Here is an 18006-nt window from a genome sequence, read left to right as displayed (position 1 = left end):
GTGAGTGACTGGCTTTCTCGGTTCCTGTAACACAGCAATAGAGGTGAAGTACCTGCAGTAGAGGAGCTTTGGACTCGTGAGGAACTCAGGAAGTGGCGGTCTTCGAGGTCGGTGAGTCCTGGGCAGCGTGAGTGACTGGCTTTCTCGGTTCCTGAAGATGAGTCAATCGGCACCTGCACACATCTATACAGCTGGACTATAAACTTCCCCACCCCACACGGGCTGGACGATCCCAGGAAATATTGGAGCGAACGGAATGGTTAAATCTTCTTCACACTTGTGTATACAGCAATCCCTCCACAATTCACACGTGCACACTTCAACTTGTAAGCACTGCAATTCCACAAATACCTCACAGTGGGTTTAAGCCTTCCCTCCATTCAGCCTGGATCATCCAAACTGCTGCTCTGGTTCCAACCGAAGGGGGGGAGAAAGTGCAATGATGAGGCGGCTGCACAGGGGGGATATTCAGGAACACAAACGTGCCTTCCCATCACCAGCTTCAACCTCATGAGAATAGAACAGCGAACATGGACAGATCTTCTAATCGGTCACACGGCCTCCATGAACTCAATCACAATGTTAGTACAGAAAGCTGGAATTGGGTACTTAACTCTTCGTAAAGGGCGATCTTCATAATGCCTTCATCAACTCAATCACAATGTTTGCACAGCAAGCTGAAATTGGGTACTTAACTCTTCATAAAAGACGATCTTCACAATGTGTGTACAGCAAGCTGAAATTGGGTACTCGACTCCTCACAAATGTCGGTCCTCACACTCACGGGGACAATCCTCTCCCTCGCCCGTCCGCCCACCCCTGGCCAGTCCCTCCACTCCCCGTACTTCGCCGCTTTTCTTTCTCACTTTTTCCTTGTCTCCTCTTCCTTCAACTGCTCCATTTATATCCTCTGCAAACACACACTCTCGCTCGCCACCGTAATCAACTCTCATTTCATTCAGCTGTAAACAATTTCTCCGCGTTTTCCCGTTAGATCGGCCATGACGGCAAACCGGAACCGGCCTGATGTTACACCGGAAGTGCTCCGGGGGACTATGCACCGAATTTTAGTTCCGGCTTAGTCACCCGGTGACACATTGTACAACCTCGGTTGGGATTAATGGTGCTATATAAATAAAATTGACATTACTTTACAAAGAAACTTTCTCTTTTTTTTAGAAGTTGGTCATTAATAAACTTGATTCTTGAAGTTTGTTAAGATGAGAAGTATACAACAATTGCATGTAAATGGTAAACAACAAAAACAACCAAGAAAACAGCTCTGATATTGTCTTTTCAGTCATACTTCGATATGTGTACAAGACAGCAAACATTAAAAAAAAAGTACACTCGGGTTTGATTTGGGAAACACACTAGACATGCAAATTCTGTGCATTTTGGGCACTTTTTGTGTGAAATCATATTTATTTGCTCCATCAAAAGTGTGCTTTCACTTTAAATGAGCGTGAGCACAACAAAAATAGACTCGGCGCCGAACCCCAGTTTCACTGCTGCTCACGCGACGCTCTTCCTCGCGGTGTGAATGCACTCATTGATTAACGGAAAAAATACGCGCTGCTCACGCTTGCGGTGGCCGCGATCAGCTCCGGTAGCCGTTTCGCATCCGTAACGCGCCGCAGATGTGTGCAGTGTAAATAAGGGGTTAAACGGTCGTCACGCTTTTTCTGTCAGTGGTATAGAGTACCGGCTACATGCGAGAAGTAGCGGTATGCAAGAAAAAGTGCAGGTACGCTTAAGAGTAAAATGTAGAAGTGCTGGTACTGCGTACCGGTGAGTACCGCCCCACTTCGAGCACTGGTTGTATATGATTGCACTTTAACTCCAAGGGGGAAATCCAGATACAAATCCCAGAAGGGAATATAAAAAAAAAAAAGTTAAAACTTGTTTTGAACAATTTCTTTGTTATCTGCAGATGGATTTAAAGTAGGGGAAAAAATTTTAAGATTTAAATCATAAATCGTATTTTTTGTGAAAAAATCTGGGATTTTGTTTTTTAGGTTATTACAGGTTATTACATCCTGAGGATTTTGGTCCAATAATTAAAACCTCAGTTTTTCCCCCCACAATCAATTAGTAGAAAATTACTAGTCCTCTGATTTTTTTTATATCAACCCTGCATTTAGTTTATTTTGTGAATTGGTATGTTTCGTCAGGGCTAAAATAATTATAAAGCTGAGAGTCATCATCATAATAGGTAAAGGATAATGTATAGCAAGGCGGTTGTTGTAGCGAATACCACCCCGACAGGCTGACTAGGAACACAACGCGAAGCGGAGGGATCTTAATCAGCCTCAAGGGGTGGTATTCGCTATAACAACCGCCTCGCTATACATTATCCCGCTTAGGGTGACACGGGAGTGGATTTTCAAACCTCTCCCGTTCCACTCCCACAAAAAAAATCCTGTCCCGTCCCAATCCCAGAAGAATGACTCCTATTCCCTCCCACTCCCGTGTTTTTTTTACCGGAATCTGTCAGTTGCAGTAAAAAAAACTACAGTTCAGATATGAGCATAGCACAGTTTGTTACTTTATTGAACTGAAAGAACAAAATTTAAACAAAAACCAAATTTCCTTCTTGAACTAAGATTTCCTTCTTGAGATTGAGTTTCCTTTAAGAATGGGTCTCACTGTTGCTATGTAAGAACAAGAGTGTGTCCACACATTCCGGACTGAGGCTGGTGCGCCTTTCCTCAATTAATCTTCCAGCAACACTGAAGCTCCTCTCTGATAGACAAAATTTCACACAAAAAGTGCCCAAAATGCACAGAATAAGCATGTCTAGTGAGTTTTAACAAGAACTTGAGAAGGCAAAAAAAGAAAATGAAGACTAAAAAATAGTTAGGCCTATAGAAGATTAGGCTGTTTAAACTTAATTATTCAGTTTGGGTGAATATATATTATATAAATATATATTATATTTAAAATAAATATAATGGTGTATTATATTTATTATATATATATATATATATATATATATTTTTTTTTTTTTTTTATTTTTTTTTTATGATGTATTATATATATATAAAAAAACTAAAGTAAACTAGCCAGAAAATATTATATATAAACTTTCTTTTAGTTTATGTAACACAGACAGCTACAACCCAAATTAAACCAAAGTGTGCGTTTTTGTGTGTGTGTGTTTTGTAGTCTTGTAAACATATCGAAAGTATGACTGAAACGAATAAATTGGAGCTGTTTTCTGGGTTGTTTTGTTTGACATTTATATGCGAATGTTGTACACCTCCCCTTAACAAACTTTCAAGACTATCAATTTTATAAATTACCAACTTCTAAAACTTCTTTGTAAAGAATTGCTCGCTTATGTAGCTTTGGAGCCGCTGCTGTGACACTGTACAAACGCTTCCAGTGTGAACACTCTCGCGCGTCTGCAGCTGCATTGACGATGTAGTTACGCTGACGCGCTGCTCAAGCGCCGCTCACTGTGGAGCACGTCATTCACTATACCAGCCACACCAAAGCAAACAGGACAGCATAAAGAGACGGGGCAAATAGAATTTAGTTCAAAATTTAAATATAGAGTTTTTTTATAGAAACTGTATATTTGTGTATAAAGTTGGGTATCATAGTTTTATTACGATTCCCGGTCCCGCCCACTCCCGCTGACATTTTTTCCTTTCCCATCCCAATCCCGTGATACATAGTGATTTTGTTTCCCATCCCGCGGGATTCCCGAAAAAATGTCAGCCTCTATCATATAAATCAATAATTTGACTCAAAATATTGATTTAAAAAGGAGTTTATTGATTTATTGATTTTAAAACAATTGTACTGCTTCCGCTAAAGAAAATAGTCCGTTCCGTCTCTGAACTGCGTCCATTTTTCAGACGCTCTTTTCAGCAACGCTCTGTTTTTCATGGCAACGGTGTGTTATACTTAGCAGCGTCTGTTATCAAGAAAAAATTCTACATTGGAATTCTACCAAGCCATGTAATAATGAAAGTTAATGCCATGTTACCTAATGATGCACTATATTGCCAAAAGTTTTGGGATGTGTGCCTTTACATGCACATGAACTTTAATGACATCCTATTCTTAATCCGTAGGGTTTAATATGGAGTTGGCCCGCCCTTTGCAGCTATAACAGCTTCAACTCCTCTGGGAAGACTTTCCACAAGGTTTAGGAGTGAGTTTATGAGAATTTTTGGAATGGGACATTGGACGAGAAGGCCTATCTCCACTCTCTACTCTAATTCAACCCAAAGCTGTTCTATCAGGCTGAGGTCAGGACTCCGTGCGGGCCAGTCAAGTTCCTCCCAACCAAACTCGCTCATCCATGTCTTTAACCTCCTGGGGTCGGCGGTCTCGCCGGCGATACCAGCTCACTTTTTTTCTTATCAGTGGAAAGGAGACTCAAATAACGCTTTTGATTTGTGTGATACAGGCAAGTGTTATACATCATTCAAAACTGTTAAATGTCTACTTTTATTTGTGTACACTAATAATAAAAACAAAATGTTGTGTTTTTCGTAAAATAAAGAAAATAAACATGATGCGTGTTCTGTCGTCTCTCTCAATGTGAAGTTCATTCTGAAACGTGACAGAAAATGATCTTTAACTCAGCAAATACTTGCACCCACACGTGAGAGTTATGTCTTTACAAAGCTTTAAGTCTCCATTTTTAAATGATGTAAATCATGCCAAAAACAAATATTCTCTGTTTAAGTAATCCGTATGAAAGCTAGGACATGTACAGTTTCTTCAGCCCGAGCTCATTGACTCTAATGTGACCACACCCACACGCGCGCGAGCTGTTCAAATTCAAATGATCCACATGAAGGAACCCAACGCCCTCATCACCTCTAAACAAAGCATCAGCGTCTTCAGTCCTGCTCTGCTTTTCGTCGAGTTTGGAAGTGTTTGGTCTGTGCACCTTGGATTAACCTCAGAAGAATTAGAAGAACACGATTTGATTATGAGAACGATTTTTAAGGTAAGACACATAATAAGCGTCTCATGGTTGTATATACTTTACATTGTAGCTACTAGTTCCCAGATAGCAATGAGTCGGCGGACCACCGTCGGTTCTCCGGTGGCAGTAGAAGCGTCAGAATGGCGACATCGCAAACACGTTGGACGGCGCACCGCCGGCGGCAGCCGCCTTCCTACCGCCTCCGTTCCGCCGCCTTTATATTGAAGGCCATCCTTCCGCGGCCCGCCGGAGGCAAACGCTATTTTCGAGCGCTCTGCCGCCGCTTATTCTGGCTATATATATAATTTATTTTTTTATTTATAGCATGCAGTTTATCAAGAATAATGATTGCTCAAACCAGACAAATTTACAATTGGCATTTTTATTCCACATTTCAAAGTACAGTAACTGTCATTTAAACAAGATGTTTCAGATCACTGAAACATAACAGAAAAATAAATAAATCAATATACTAACATGCAGGTTTCCAATTCAATTTTGGTTAAACAGCCTTACAAGTATGGAATGACATTTGTGTCAATAATAATGAACGTAACTTTATAAAACTGAACGTAACTTTTTCAGAAACTATCAAAATATTCCATTACAAAAGAAGAAAAACACAATTAAAATAAAAAAAAATTAACTCAGTCGCACGAATTTAACAGGCTCTTCAAATATGCTTCATTTTTTGTTATTGGTTTTCAAAGATTCGTTTTCGCAAATCGTGGAGTCTGAATACATAGCTACAGATTTAGTTCACGCTTCTCAGTTTTTCGTTTGCTGCCACAGATTTCGCTTACGCTTCGGAGCTTTTCGTTTGATGTTTTGAGACAAATCTCTCGTGGGGGTGGGCTTAACAGTGATCTACTCTGATTGGATAGTGAGCTTAGGGTTGCCAACCGTTCCGTATAATACGGAATCGTTCCGTATTTGACACATAAAAGGCTTGTTCCGTATTGAACTGATACGGAACGCACTTTGTTCCGTATTTTTGAGAATCAATTCAGTGCAAATCCATGACAGACGCATAACTTCTAATATATATGTCAGACAGACTATGATGAATGAACGAAGACCCGCTGCTATAATGGCAAATTCGGGGACTTGGCGCCACGTTGACGGGCTCTGACGTGTAATGACGTATAGTTGGCTCATTGGTTGCAAGTCAGAGGCGCCCGCGCCATTGGATGTGCAGTTGCCGCAGCGCAGCCTGAGCGAGCCCCAGACGCTCAATGTGCAAGCTGTGCAGCTGCAAATGCATTTTACAGGCTTCAGTAAATCGAGTAAAATGTGTTTCCGAAGACATTTGTAGGCTATGATAAGAAAAACTACTAAAAACATTTTTTTTTTTTTTAAATTGCACCGGAAAGAACATTCTAGAAGTCTAATTCTATTGAATAAGTTCGCACAAGGCTAGAACACTGTTGTGTTTATTTTTCTTCAAATGCAGTCTAAGCCGATGAGTTTCGAATGTTATATGTTGTATTTGTTTAAGTTATAAATAAAACGTATTATAATCTAAACATTTTTGGCAAAATGATCATGATAGCCTTTATATATCTGTGTGGTTAAGTCTTGTATATTGATTAAGCCTACTTTGCTATTCTTTAAATATATTGTCCTAATAAGTTGCATTATAATATGATATAAAATGTATGAATTTCAGGTCAAGGTCACTACCACATACCCATCACCAGCTTCAACCTCATGAGAATAGAACAGCGAACATGGACAGATCTTCTAATCGGTCACACGGCCTCCATGAACTCAATCACAATGTTAGTACAGAAAGCTGGAATTGGGTACTTAACTCTTCGTAAAGGGCGATCTTCATAATGCCTTCATCAACTCAATCACAATGTTTGCACAGCAAGCTGAAATTGGGTACTTAACTCTTCATAAAAGACGATCTTCACAATGTGTGTACAGCAAGCTGAAATTGGGTACTCGACTCCTCACAAATGTCGGTCCTCACACTCACGGGGACAATCCTCTCCCTCGCCCGTCCGCCCACCCCTGGCCAGTCCCTCCACTCCCCGTACTTCGCCGCTTTTCTTTCTCACTTTTTCCTTGTCTCCTCTTCCTTCAACTGCTCCATTTATATCCTCTGCAAACACACACTCTCGCTCGCCACCGTAATCAACTCTCATTTCATTCAGCTGTAAACAATTTCTCCGCGTTTTCCCGTTAGATCGGCCATGACGGCAAACCGGAACCGGCCTGATGTTACACCGGAAGTGCTCCGGGGGACTATGCACCGAATTTTAGTTCCGGCTTAGTCACCCGGTGACACATTGTACAACCTCGGTTGGGATTAATGGTGCTATATAAATAAAATTGACATTACTTTACAAAGAAACTTTCTCTTTTTTTTAGAAGTTGGTCATTAATAAACTTGATTCTTGAAGTTTGTTAAGATGAGAAGTATACAACAATTGCATGTAAATGGTAAACAACAAAAACAACCAAGAAAACAGCTCTGATATTGTCTTTTCAGTCATACTTCGATATGTGTACAAGACAGCAAACATTAAAAAAAAAGTACACTCGGGTTTGATTTGGGAAACACACTAGACATGCAAATTCTGTGCATTTTGGGCACTTTTTGTGTGAAATCATATTTATTTGCTCCATCAAAAGTGTGCTTTCACTTTAAATGAGCGTGAGCACAACAAAAATAGACTCGGCGCCGAACCCCAGTTTCACTGCTGCTCACGCGACGCTCTTCCTCGCGGTGTGAATGCACTCATTGATTAACGGAAAAAATACGCGCTGCTCACGCTTGCGGTGGCCGCGATCAGCTCCGGTAGCCGTTTCGCATCCGTAACGCGCCGCAGATGTGTGCAGTGTAAATAAGGGGTTAAACGGTCGTCACGCTTTTTCTGTCAGTGGTATAGAGTACCGGCTACATGCGAGAAGTAGCGGTATGCAAGAAAAAGTGCAGGTACGCTTAAGAGTAAAATGTAGAAGTGCTGGTACTGCGTACCGGTGAGTACCGCCCCACTTCGAGCACTGGTTGTATATGATTGCACTTTAACTCCAAGGGGGAAATCCAGATACAAATCCCAGAAGGGAATATAAAAAAAAAAAAGTTAAAACTTGTTTTGAACAATTTCTTTGTTATCTGCAGATGGATTTAAAGTAGGGGAAAAATTTTTAAGATTTAAATCATAAATCGTATTTTTTGTGAAAAAATCTGGGATTTTGTTTTTTAGGTTATTACAGGTTATTACATCCTGAGGATTTTGGTCCAATAATTAAAACCTCAGTTTTTCCCCCCACAATCAATTAGTAGAAAATTACTAGTCCTCTGATTTTTTTTATATCAACCCTGCATTTAGTTTATTTTGTGAATTGGTATGTTTCGTCAGGGCTAAAATAATTATAAAGCTGAGAGTCATCATCATAATAGGTAAAGGATAATGTATAGCAAGGCGGTTGTTGTAGCGAATACCACCCCGACAGGCTGACTAGGAACACAACGCGAAGCGGAGGGATCTTAATCAGCCTCAAGGGGTGGTATTCGCTATAACAACCGCCTCGCTATACATTATCCCGCTTAGGGTGACACGGGAGTGGATTTTCAAACCTCTCCCGTTCCACTCCCACAAAAAAAATCCTGTCCCGTCCCAATCCCAGAAGAATGACTCCTATTCCCTCCCACTCCCATGTTTTTTTTACCGGAATCTGTCAGTTGCAGTAAAAAAAACTACAGTTCAGATATGAGCATAGCACAGTTTGTTACTTTATTGAACTGAAAGAACAAAATTTAAACAAAAACCAAATTTCCTTCTTGAACTAAGATTTCCTTCTTGAGATTGAGTTTCCTTTAAGAATGGGTCTCACTGTTGCTATGTAAGAACAAGAGTGTGTCCACACATTCCGGACTGAGGCTGGTGCGCCTTTCCTCAATTAATCTTCCAGCAACACTGAAGCTCCTCTCTGATAGACAAAATTTCACACAAAAAGTGCCCAAAATGCACAGAATAAGCATGTCTAGTGAGTTTTAACAAGAACTTGAGAAGGCAAAAAAAGAAAATGAAGACTAAAAAATAGTTAGGCCTATAGAAGATTAGGCTGTTTAAACTTAATTATTCAGTTTGGGTGAATATATATTATATAAATATATATTATATTTAAAATAAATATAATGGTGTATTATATTTATTATATATATATATATATATATATTTTTTTTTTTTTTTTTTTATTTTTTTTTTATGATGTATTATATATATATAAAAAAACTAAAGTAAACTAGCCAGAAAATATTATATATAAACTTTCTTTTAGTTTATGTAACACAGACAGCTACAACCCAAATTAAACCAAAGTGTGCGTTTTTGTGTGTGTGTGTTTTGTAGTCTTGTAAACATATCGAAAGTATGACTGAAACGAATAAATTGGAGCTGTTTTCTGGGTTGTTTTGTTTGACATTTATATGCGAATGTTGTACACCTCCCCTTAACAAACTTTCAAGACTATCAATTTTATAAATTACCAACTTCTAAAACTTCTTTGTAAAGAATTGCTCGCTTATGTAGCTTTGGAGCCGCTGCTGTGACACTGTACAAACGCTTCCAGTGTGAACACTCTCGCGCGTCTGCAGCTGCATTGACGATGTAGTTACGCTGACGCGCTGCTCAAGCGCCGCTCACTGTGGAGCACGTCATTCACTATACCAGCCACACCAAAGCAAACAGGACAGCATAAAGAGACGGGGCAAATAGAATTTAGTTCAAAATTTAAATATAGAGTTTTTTTATAGAAACTGTATATTTGTGTATAAAGTTGGGTATCATAGTTTTATTACGATTCCCGGTCCCGCCCACTCCCGCTGACATTTTTTCCTTTCCCATCCCAATCCCGTGATACATAGTGATTTTGTTTCCCATCCCGCGGGATTCCCGAAAAAATGTCAGCCTCTATCATATAAATCAATAATTTGACTCAAAATATTGATTTAAAAAGGAGTTTATTGATTTATTGATTTTAAAACAATTGTACTGCTTCCGCTAAAGAAAATAGTCCGTTCCGTCTCTGAACTGCGTCCATTTTTCAGACGCTCTTTTCAGCAACGCTCTGTTTTTCATGGCAACGGTGTGTTATACTTAGCAGCGTCTGTTATCAAGAAAAAATTCTACATTGGAATTCTACCAAGCCATGTAATAATGAAAGTTAATGCCATGTTACCTAATGATGCACTATATTGCCAAAAGTTTTGGGATGTGTGCCTTTACATGCACATGAACTTTAATGACATCCTATTCTTAATCCGTAGGGTTTAATATGGAGTTGGCCCGCCCTTTGCAGCTATAACAGCTTCAACTCCTCTGGGAAGACTTTCCACAAGGTTTAGGAGTGAGTTTATGAGAATTTTTGGAATGGGACATTGGACGAGAAGGCCTATCTCCACTCTCTACTCTAATTCAACCCAAAGCTGTTCTATCAGGCTGAGGTCAGGACTCCGTGCGGGCCAGTCAAGTTCCTCCCAACCAAACTCGCTCATCCATGTCTTTAACCTCCTGGGGTCGGCGGTCTCGCCGGCGATACCAGCTCACTTTTTTTCTTATCAGTGGAAAGGAGACTCAAATAACGCTTTTGATTTGTGTGATACAGGCAAGTGTTATACATCATTCAAAACTGTTAAATGTCTACTTTTATTTGTGTACACTAATAATAAAAACAAAATGTTGTGTTTTTCGTAAAATAAAGAAAATAAACATGATGCGTGTTCTGTCGTCTCTCTCAATGTGAAGTTCATTCTGAAACGTGACAGAAAATGATCTTTAACTCAGCAAATACTTGCACCCACACGTGAGAGTTATGTCTTTACAAAGCTTTAAGTCTCCATTTTTAAATGATGTAAATCATGCCAAAAACAAATATTCTCTGTTTAAGTAATCCGTATGAAAGCTAGGACATGTACAGTTTCTTCAGCCCGAGCTCATTGACTCTAATGTGACCACACCCACACGCGCGCGAGCTGTTCAAATTCAAATGATCCACATGAAGGAACCCAACGCCCTCATCACCTCTAAACAAAGCATCAGCGTCTTCAGTCCTGCTCTGCTTTTCGTCGAGTTTGGAAGTGTTTGGTCTGTGCACCTTGGATTAACCTCAGAAGAATTAGAAGAACACGATTTGATTATGAGAACGATTTTTAAGGTAAGACACATAATAAGCGTCTCATGGTTGTATATACTTTACATTGTAGCTACTAGTTCCCAGATAGCAATGAGTCGGCGGACCACCGTCGGTTCTCCGGTGGCAGTAGAAGCGTCAGAATGGCGACATCGCAAACACGTTGGACGGCGCACCGCCGGCGGCAGCCGCCTTCCTACCGCCTCCGTTCCGCCGCCTTTATATTGAAGGCCATCCTTCCGCGGCCCGCCGGAGGCAAACGCTATTTTCGAGCGCTCTGCCGCCGCTTATTCTGGCTATATATATAATTTATTTTTTTATTTATAGCATGCAGTTTATCAAGAATAATGATTGCTCAAACCAGACAAATTTACAATTGGCATTTTTATTCCACATTTCAAAGTACAGTAACTGTCATTTAAACAAGATGTTTCAGATCACTGAAACATAACAGAAAAATAAATAAATCAATATACTAACATGCAGGTTTCCAATTCAATTTTGGTTAAACAGCCTTACAAGTATGGAATGACATTTGTGTCAATAATAATGAACGTAACTTTATAAAACTGAACGTAACTTTTTCAGAAACTATCAAAATATTCCATTACAAAAGAAGAAAAACACAATTAAAATAAAAAAAAATTAACTCAGTCGCACGAATTTAACAGGCTCTTCAAATATGCTTCATTTTTTGTTATTGGTTTTCAAAGATTCGTTTTCGCAAATCGTGGAGTCTGAATACATAGCTACAGATTTAGTTCACGCTTCTCAGTTTTTCGTTTGCTGCCACAGATTTCGCTTACGCTTCGGAGCTTTTCGTTTGATGTTTTGAGACAAATCTCTCGTGGGGGTGGGCTTAACAGTGATCTACTCTGATTGGATAGTGAGCTTAGGGTTGCCAACCGTTCCGTATAATACGGAATCGTTCCGTATTTGACACATAAAAGGCTTGTTCCGTATTGAACTGATACGGAACGCACTTTGTTCCGTATTTTTGAGAATCAATTCAGTGCAAATCCATGACAGACGCATAACTTCTAATATATATGTCAGACAGACTATGATGAATGAACGAAGACCCGCTGCTATAATGGCAAATTCGGGGACTTGGCGCCACGTTGACGGGCTCTGACGTGTAATGACGTATAGTTGGCTCATTGGTTGCAAGTCAGAGGCGCCCGCGCCATTGGATGTGCAGTTGCCGCAGCGCAGCCTGAGCGAGCCCCAGACGCTCAATGTGCAAGCTGTGCAGCTGCAAATGCATTTTACAGGCTTCAGTAAATCGAGTAAAATGTGTTTCCGAAGACATTTGTAGGCTATGATAAGAAAAACTACTAAAAACATTTTTTTTTTTTTTAAATTGCACCGGAAAGAACATTCTAGAAGTCTAATTCTATTGAATAAGTTCGCACAAGGCTAGAACACTGTTGTGTTTATTTTTCTTCAAATGCAGTCTAAGCCGATGAGTTTCGAATGTTATATGTTGTATTTGTTTAAGTTATAAATAAAACGTATTATAATCTAAACATTTTTGGCAAAATGATCATGATAGCCTTTATATATCTGTGTGGTTAAGTCTTGTATATTGATTAAGCCTACTTTGCTATTCTTTAAATATATTGTCCTAATAAGTTGCATTATAATATGATATAAAATGTATGAATTTCAGGTCAAGGTCACTACCACATACCCAAACCCCCCCCCCCCCCCCCCCCCCGTTCCTTATTTCCATTTCAGAAAGTTGGCAACCCTAAGTGAGCTTTTGATGGACAGGCGCTCTCTGACCCGGAAGTACAGACGTCACTCAGTGGCGCGCACATTGGAAAGCTCTCACGGTTAGACATTCAGTTACGCAATACTTCGTGCTTTGTTCTATTACTAACAATATATGTAAATAATACTTGACCTACAATTATATAATTTAATATTATATGAGACCGTCGGCTTCCTTCGTCTCAGTCTGTGAGGATGAGCTCTCAGGAGAGACACGGAGCGGCATCATCTTCCTCCTCAGCTTGCTCTTCAAGGCAGCTTGTAGTAAGTTCGTGTCACTGAAGTAACCAATAACATTGATACAAGTTTTATCCATGTAATGTTGCAGTGTGCAACAGTTCGTTGCGGGTTATTATTGTCATTCACAAGTTTGCAATGCACTGATGTCATATCATGATGTTTTGTAGCTTGATTGTTTGCTCTTTTGCACAGTTATTATATTCAATCAGGGTATCTGCACACTTTTTAAAGTCAAATTTAAGGCTTTTTAAGACCTTTTTAAGACCTGAAGAAATCAAAATTAATACCTTACATTAGGGGTGCGCAATATTGAAAAAAAAATTTCTCAATATTTTCAAAGTTTTGTTGATGATAATTAGATGATATTTTACTGATTGTGTTTGTGTACTGGTACCATGGCTGGTTTAGGCCTGTTGTTGACAGCTGACTCACGAAGATATTCATATTTTTCATATTCTATGCAGTGGTCAGTTCACAGCAGTGAAAGGAATTAACATTTTTTTATTAAAGGGCAATATTTGCAACCTTAAATTGAGTTCCAGGGGCATTTTCACCCATATATGGACTTTTTTTTTTTTTTTTACTTCGAGGTATGAATCACCTTTTATGTCAAATTGTAACATTCAAATTAAATTATATTAGAATAATAACACAATACCACTGTTACCAGTTAAATTAAATCATTAAATCAAAATCCATCTTTGCAGTGCAGAGGAGACACAGAAGCAGCATCAGAACTGGCATTAATATATTTATACTCCATTTACAATTGCATAAATAAAGCTATGATATATTCAATTCTTTCAATTCTTAATTCAATATTTAAATATGAACTGATTTCTAATTGTAACATTTTAATTACAGGGTACTTTTAAATGTGAAACTAAACCCGCCAGTAGGTGGCGGCAAGTCACTGTCTCAGGGAGTCATTCATTCAAACGATTTGTTCAAACGGCTGATTCATTCAGGAACTGCAAGTGATTGTTCATTGAATCGTTAAAATGATACGTTCAAAACGCGGATTTCAGTCAAGAAATCATCGCTGTCTTTTGCATTGAGACTCTGCTACGGTTTCATTTTGAAATTCTCGTCAGCGAAATAAAGGGAAAACAAACAATATTGACAATATTGTTTATAAAATGTAACAATGTTAATTTAACTGTTATATAAAATAAATATCATATTTGCTATTGTGCACGGGAAAACAGCCCTCTTGCTGATGTAATATTGTATGATAACAACATATGATATATAAAATACAAAAACTTTATACGTCTATTAGGGAACATTCCTATAACTGCACTGACACATCACGCAGTGAAAGCAAGCATGAGAGACAAATGCGATGTCAGCTCGCAGTGCGCCCTCGTACATAGTTAACGTTAAAGTAAAACAATGATTACAATATCATAATAGACAATACACATCGCACACCACTACGCACATAAAGAATGAACTTACAATTGAACTGAAATTAACCAGCTTTCTTCTCCTCTCCTGCTGTTTCGCGTGCAGGAGACAGACGTAATGCTGGCGCGAATGTGACGCGAAATGTCACGTGAACGAGCAAATCCACAAAGAACGAATAATAAATAAAAAAGTACGCTAATTAGATAGTTTTAATTTGGAAAACATTTAGATATGTCTAACTCAAATTGCCATTGAAAATTTAAGACCTTTCATAAGTCAAAATAAGACTTTTTAAGACTTTTTAAGGCCATAAATTTTTAAAATCTAATTTAAGACTTTTTAAGACTTTTTAAGGACCCGCGGATACCCTGTTCAAGGACTTGTCAATGTAGACAATGCATATATCAAACTGGTCTTTATTCTACAGCAAGACAGAAATCTTGGTGCAGATGCTGCATCATCTGCAGCTGTTCAAAACATCATTGAAATCCTTAACCAGTCGCTCGGGAATACCAGCACAAGGCAGGGTCAGCAGCAGTCGGGGCAGAGTCATACAGTGGACCAAGATATGGCCAGGTTTCAGTTTTGCAATCACGACAATGGACAAAACAGCCACATTGTATTTAGCATGTATTTACAATACATTTGAGCACTTATAATTAGAGCAGTGGTAGTAGTCCTAATGTTACCGCTATAACGCCAAAAAAATCTGTTACCTTAAATTATATGTTTATCTCTGTAAAGCTGCTTTGAAACAATTCATTGTTAAAAGCGCTATATAAATGAAGATGACTTGACTTGACTTGACTAGTCAGGGGCCATTTTGAGGTTCTTTGTGTTCCCAAATAAACACATTAATATAACCAAAAATAATGCAATACTAATTTTATTTTCAAAGGTCTTTCCCTGGATTTTTTAAGCGTGGTTCGAAAAGACGGCTACCCAGCTGTAGTAGACCAGCAAAGTGCAACAAAATATGGAAACCCTTTGTGTTTTCAGTTTTTCTGTTAAACAAAAATACAGACATGGTCCCGTCACCAGCTGATGAGGTGCAGCTTTTGCAAGCTGGCTTGGGAAAACGGAATCTTACCATGCCTGATGACTTGAAACATTCAGAGGTGATGTATATACACACCATTCCTCTATTAAACAGCTATGCCTTCCTTTTTTATCAACGACTAAAAACCTTTGTTAGAATTATTTTCTAATCTTGAGTTAAATGTGGTTTTTAGGTCTCTAGCTTGTTCAGTGATGCATACCCAAAAATGAACTCTGCATCTGGAGGCTGGCTTCTTTACAAAGCAACTGGTATGATCTGTAAACTAACAACAGGAACTAGTTTTACATTATTGCACAGTGCCGATAGTTTTGTGAATGTCATTTCATTTATTTTTGTGCATTTCAATAGATTAGCACTGACAGTGTTTTTCTGTTTTAAACTTACAATTACATCATATACAGTTTTAATGGAATTGGATGGCATTTCAATTTCATAATATTTATTTATTCAGGTGGACAGGGTAGAAGGCGGTTAAATCTAGTTCCTCCGGAGTCTGAAGGCTACTGTGGGAGCACAATTAGAAGTGCAACTGTAGGGGGGAAAACAATGTTGTACATTGTTCCATTACAAGATGAGTTTGACCTGTCACCTCTACCATCTGATGCCCCGGAGTTCTCTCAAATGCCAAAAGCAGAATGTAAGAAATGCTTCAAATCTATGCCACTACAGATTCTTGCTCTGCATGTAAAGGAATGCAACACTGCTGAATATGAGGCGCTTTCTGACTCAGAACCAGAGGTAAGATTTTTAATAAACTTCATGATTATTCTTTAAGATTAATGTGTGATGTTAAATGTATGTAAAATGGTTTGTCTATTTCTAGCTGACTGATTTACCTCCTGATTCACCTGAATTACCTCCTGTTACTGAAGAAGAGGTAATTTACCTTGTTGCTTGGACTGACATTATTCTGACTTCTTATAATGTGTATTTTACATCATTACTTGCTTTTTAGTCACCAGAGGCAAAGTGTCCTGTTTGTCAGCAAAGTTTTCCTGCGAAGGAATTGGAGCTCCATGCAAGTTTTTGTGGCGATTTAGATAGGTAATGGTAATTACTATGAACAAAATCAACAATGTAATTTTGTGGTGCATTATGTGGCATGATTCTAAACATTGCATTTTGAAATTATGTTTACATGGCAGCTGACATTTTGTGCAAATTAGTTATTTATACACTAAAGTAAAAAAAAAAATTGTTTGTTTAATGATTATGGTTTAAATTTTCACTTGTACATGCATTTTCTCTTTAGTCCAGTTGGCCTTCTAAGCCCTGATATAATGGAGTCACAAAAAGAAGAAATGTCATGGTATATTACTTAAGAAAAGTATCAACAGTATTCTTACTTAATAATGTACTTTAATAAACATAACTGGTATATCATAATGCTGTCTCAAACTCTCCATTTTAATCACAATTTGACAGTGAAGAGGATGTACTGCGATGGCTTGCTGCTCAAGTTGATACCTCCAAAGAATTCAGTATCTGTGTGTCTAGAATGAACCTCTTAGAAAGAGGAATGTCACTGTGGAAGCGACAAAAGCTTAGCTCCCCAATCCACACTTTAAAGGTGACATTCATGGGAGAGGCTGGAGTCGACACAGGCGCTCTCCGTAAAGAATTCCTGACAGGTGAGGATTTTTGCATCTGATAGCCTTGACCACAAAACCTTTACAATGTTAATTAATTTGTTCTGCTCAGATAGATTGTTTGTTGTTGGAATGTTGCTGAATTAATCTTCTTTATTTTTTTTTTACTATAGAAATGATTAGTGCCATAGAGACCCGGCTCTTTGAAGGAGAAAATGGTAAAGGAAAAATGCCTAAGTACTCACTAAATGACCTTGACAATGGCCTGTTTCGTTAAGTGTCATTAAAGAAATTTAAGTCATTAAGAAAATAGTTCATCAAACATTGTTTAGATTAGACTTGCATAAGGAGTCTATAAAAACAGAAAATTCTGTAAAAACAGAAAATAAATTCCTTTTCCAATTCCAATTAAGAGCAAATTCCTTTTGAACATGAGTTTTAAATGTAGTTGCTGACTGTGGAAGTTGTATTTAATTTTTCTTTCCTTGTTACATAGTTGCTGGGGAAATATTTGCCGTAAGTCTCGCTCAAGGTGGTCCAGCTCCACGATTTCTACAGGAGTGGTGTTACAATTACCTGTTAAGTGGAAACCTTGAAAACATCATGGTGGATAATGTTAATGACATGGAATTTTCACCACTGATTAAAATGGTATATATGAAAATAATTTGTGATTATGTAGTTTTCTATTGTTATGCACCTTTTATGAATGTTTCAAGAAAACCTAAAATTCTTTATAGATCGAGGAGACTTCAGACCTGTTGAATTACTGTGAGCAAATTACGAGCTGTGGCTACACTGGCCCTATAAATGACCAAAACAAGGAGAATATA

General features: G+C 38.4%; 1 protein-coding gene and 1 long non-coding RNA gene across 2 annotated transcripts in view; both read left to right on the top strand.

The window, feature by feature from the left end:
* Positions 1 to 15395: 15395 nt before the first annotated feature.
* LOC130075408 (uncharacterized) lies at positions 15396 to 16193 on the top strand. The gene is made up of 3 exons (XR_008805490.1): positions 15396 to 15642; positions 15757 to 15832; positions 16036 to 16193. It is a non-coding gene; the product is annotated as an uncharacterized LOC130075408 (long non-coding RNA).
* A 48-nt stretch (positions 16194 to 16241) lies between these two features.
* Positions 16242 to 18006, top strand: part of LOC130075419 (uncharacterized) — a 2898-nt gene continuing 1133 nt past the window's right edge. The window contains exons 1-8 of the mRNA XM_056240026.1: positions 16242 to 16322; positions 16408 to 16461; positions 16540 to 16628; positions 16837 to 16893; positions 17010 to 17215; positions 17347 to 17445; positions 17670 to 17824; positions 17914 to 18006. The exon at positions 17914 to 18006 is cut by the window's right edge and continues 5 nt beyond it. Of these exons, the coding sequence (XP_056096001.1) occupies positions 16242 to 16322; positions 16408 to 16461; positions 16540 to 16628; positions 16837 to 16893; positions 17010 to 17215; positions 17347 to 17445; positions 17670 to 17824; positions 17914 to 18006 (834 nt within the window). The remainder of the gene's footprint in view (positions 16323 to 16407; positions 16462 to 16539; positions 16629 to 16836; positions 16894 to 17009; positions 17216 to 17346; positions 17446 to 17669; positions 17825 to 17913) is intronic.

This window comes from Rhinichthys klamathensis, unplaced genomic scaffold (genome assembly GCF_029890125.1).
Source record: "Rhinichthys klamathensis goyatoka isolate OS25496 unplaced genomic scaffold, OSU_Roscu_1.1 h1tg000578l_1, whole genome shotgun sequence".
NCBI classification, from domain to species: Eukaryota; Metazoa; Chordata; class Actinopteri; order Cypriniformes; family Leuciscidae; genus Rhinichthys; species Rhinichthys klamathensis.
Note: the sequence above shows the minus strand (reverse complement) of the source record. Positions and strands in the feature narration are given on the sequence as shown.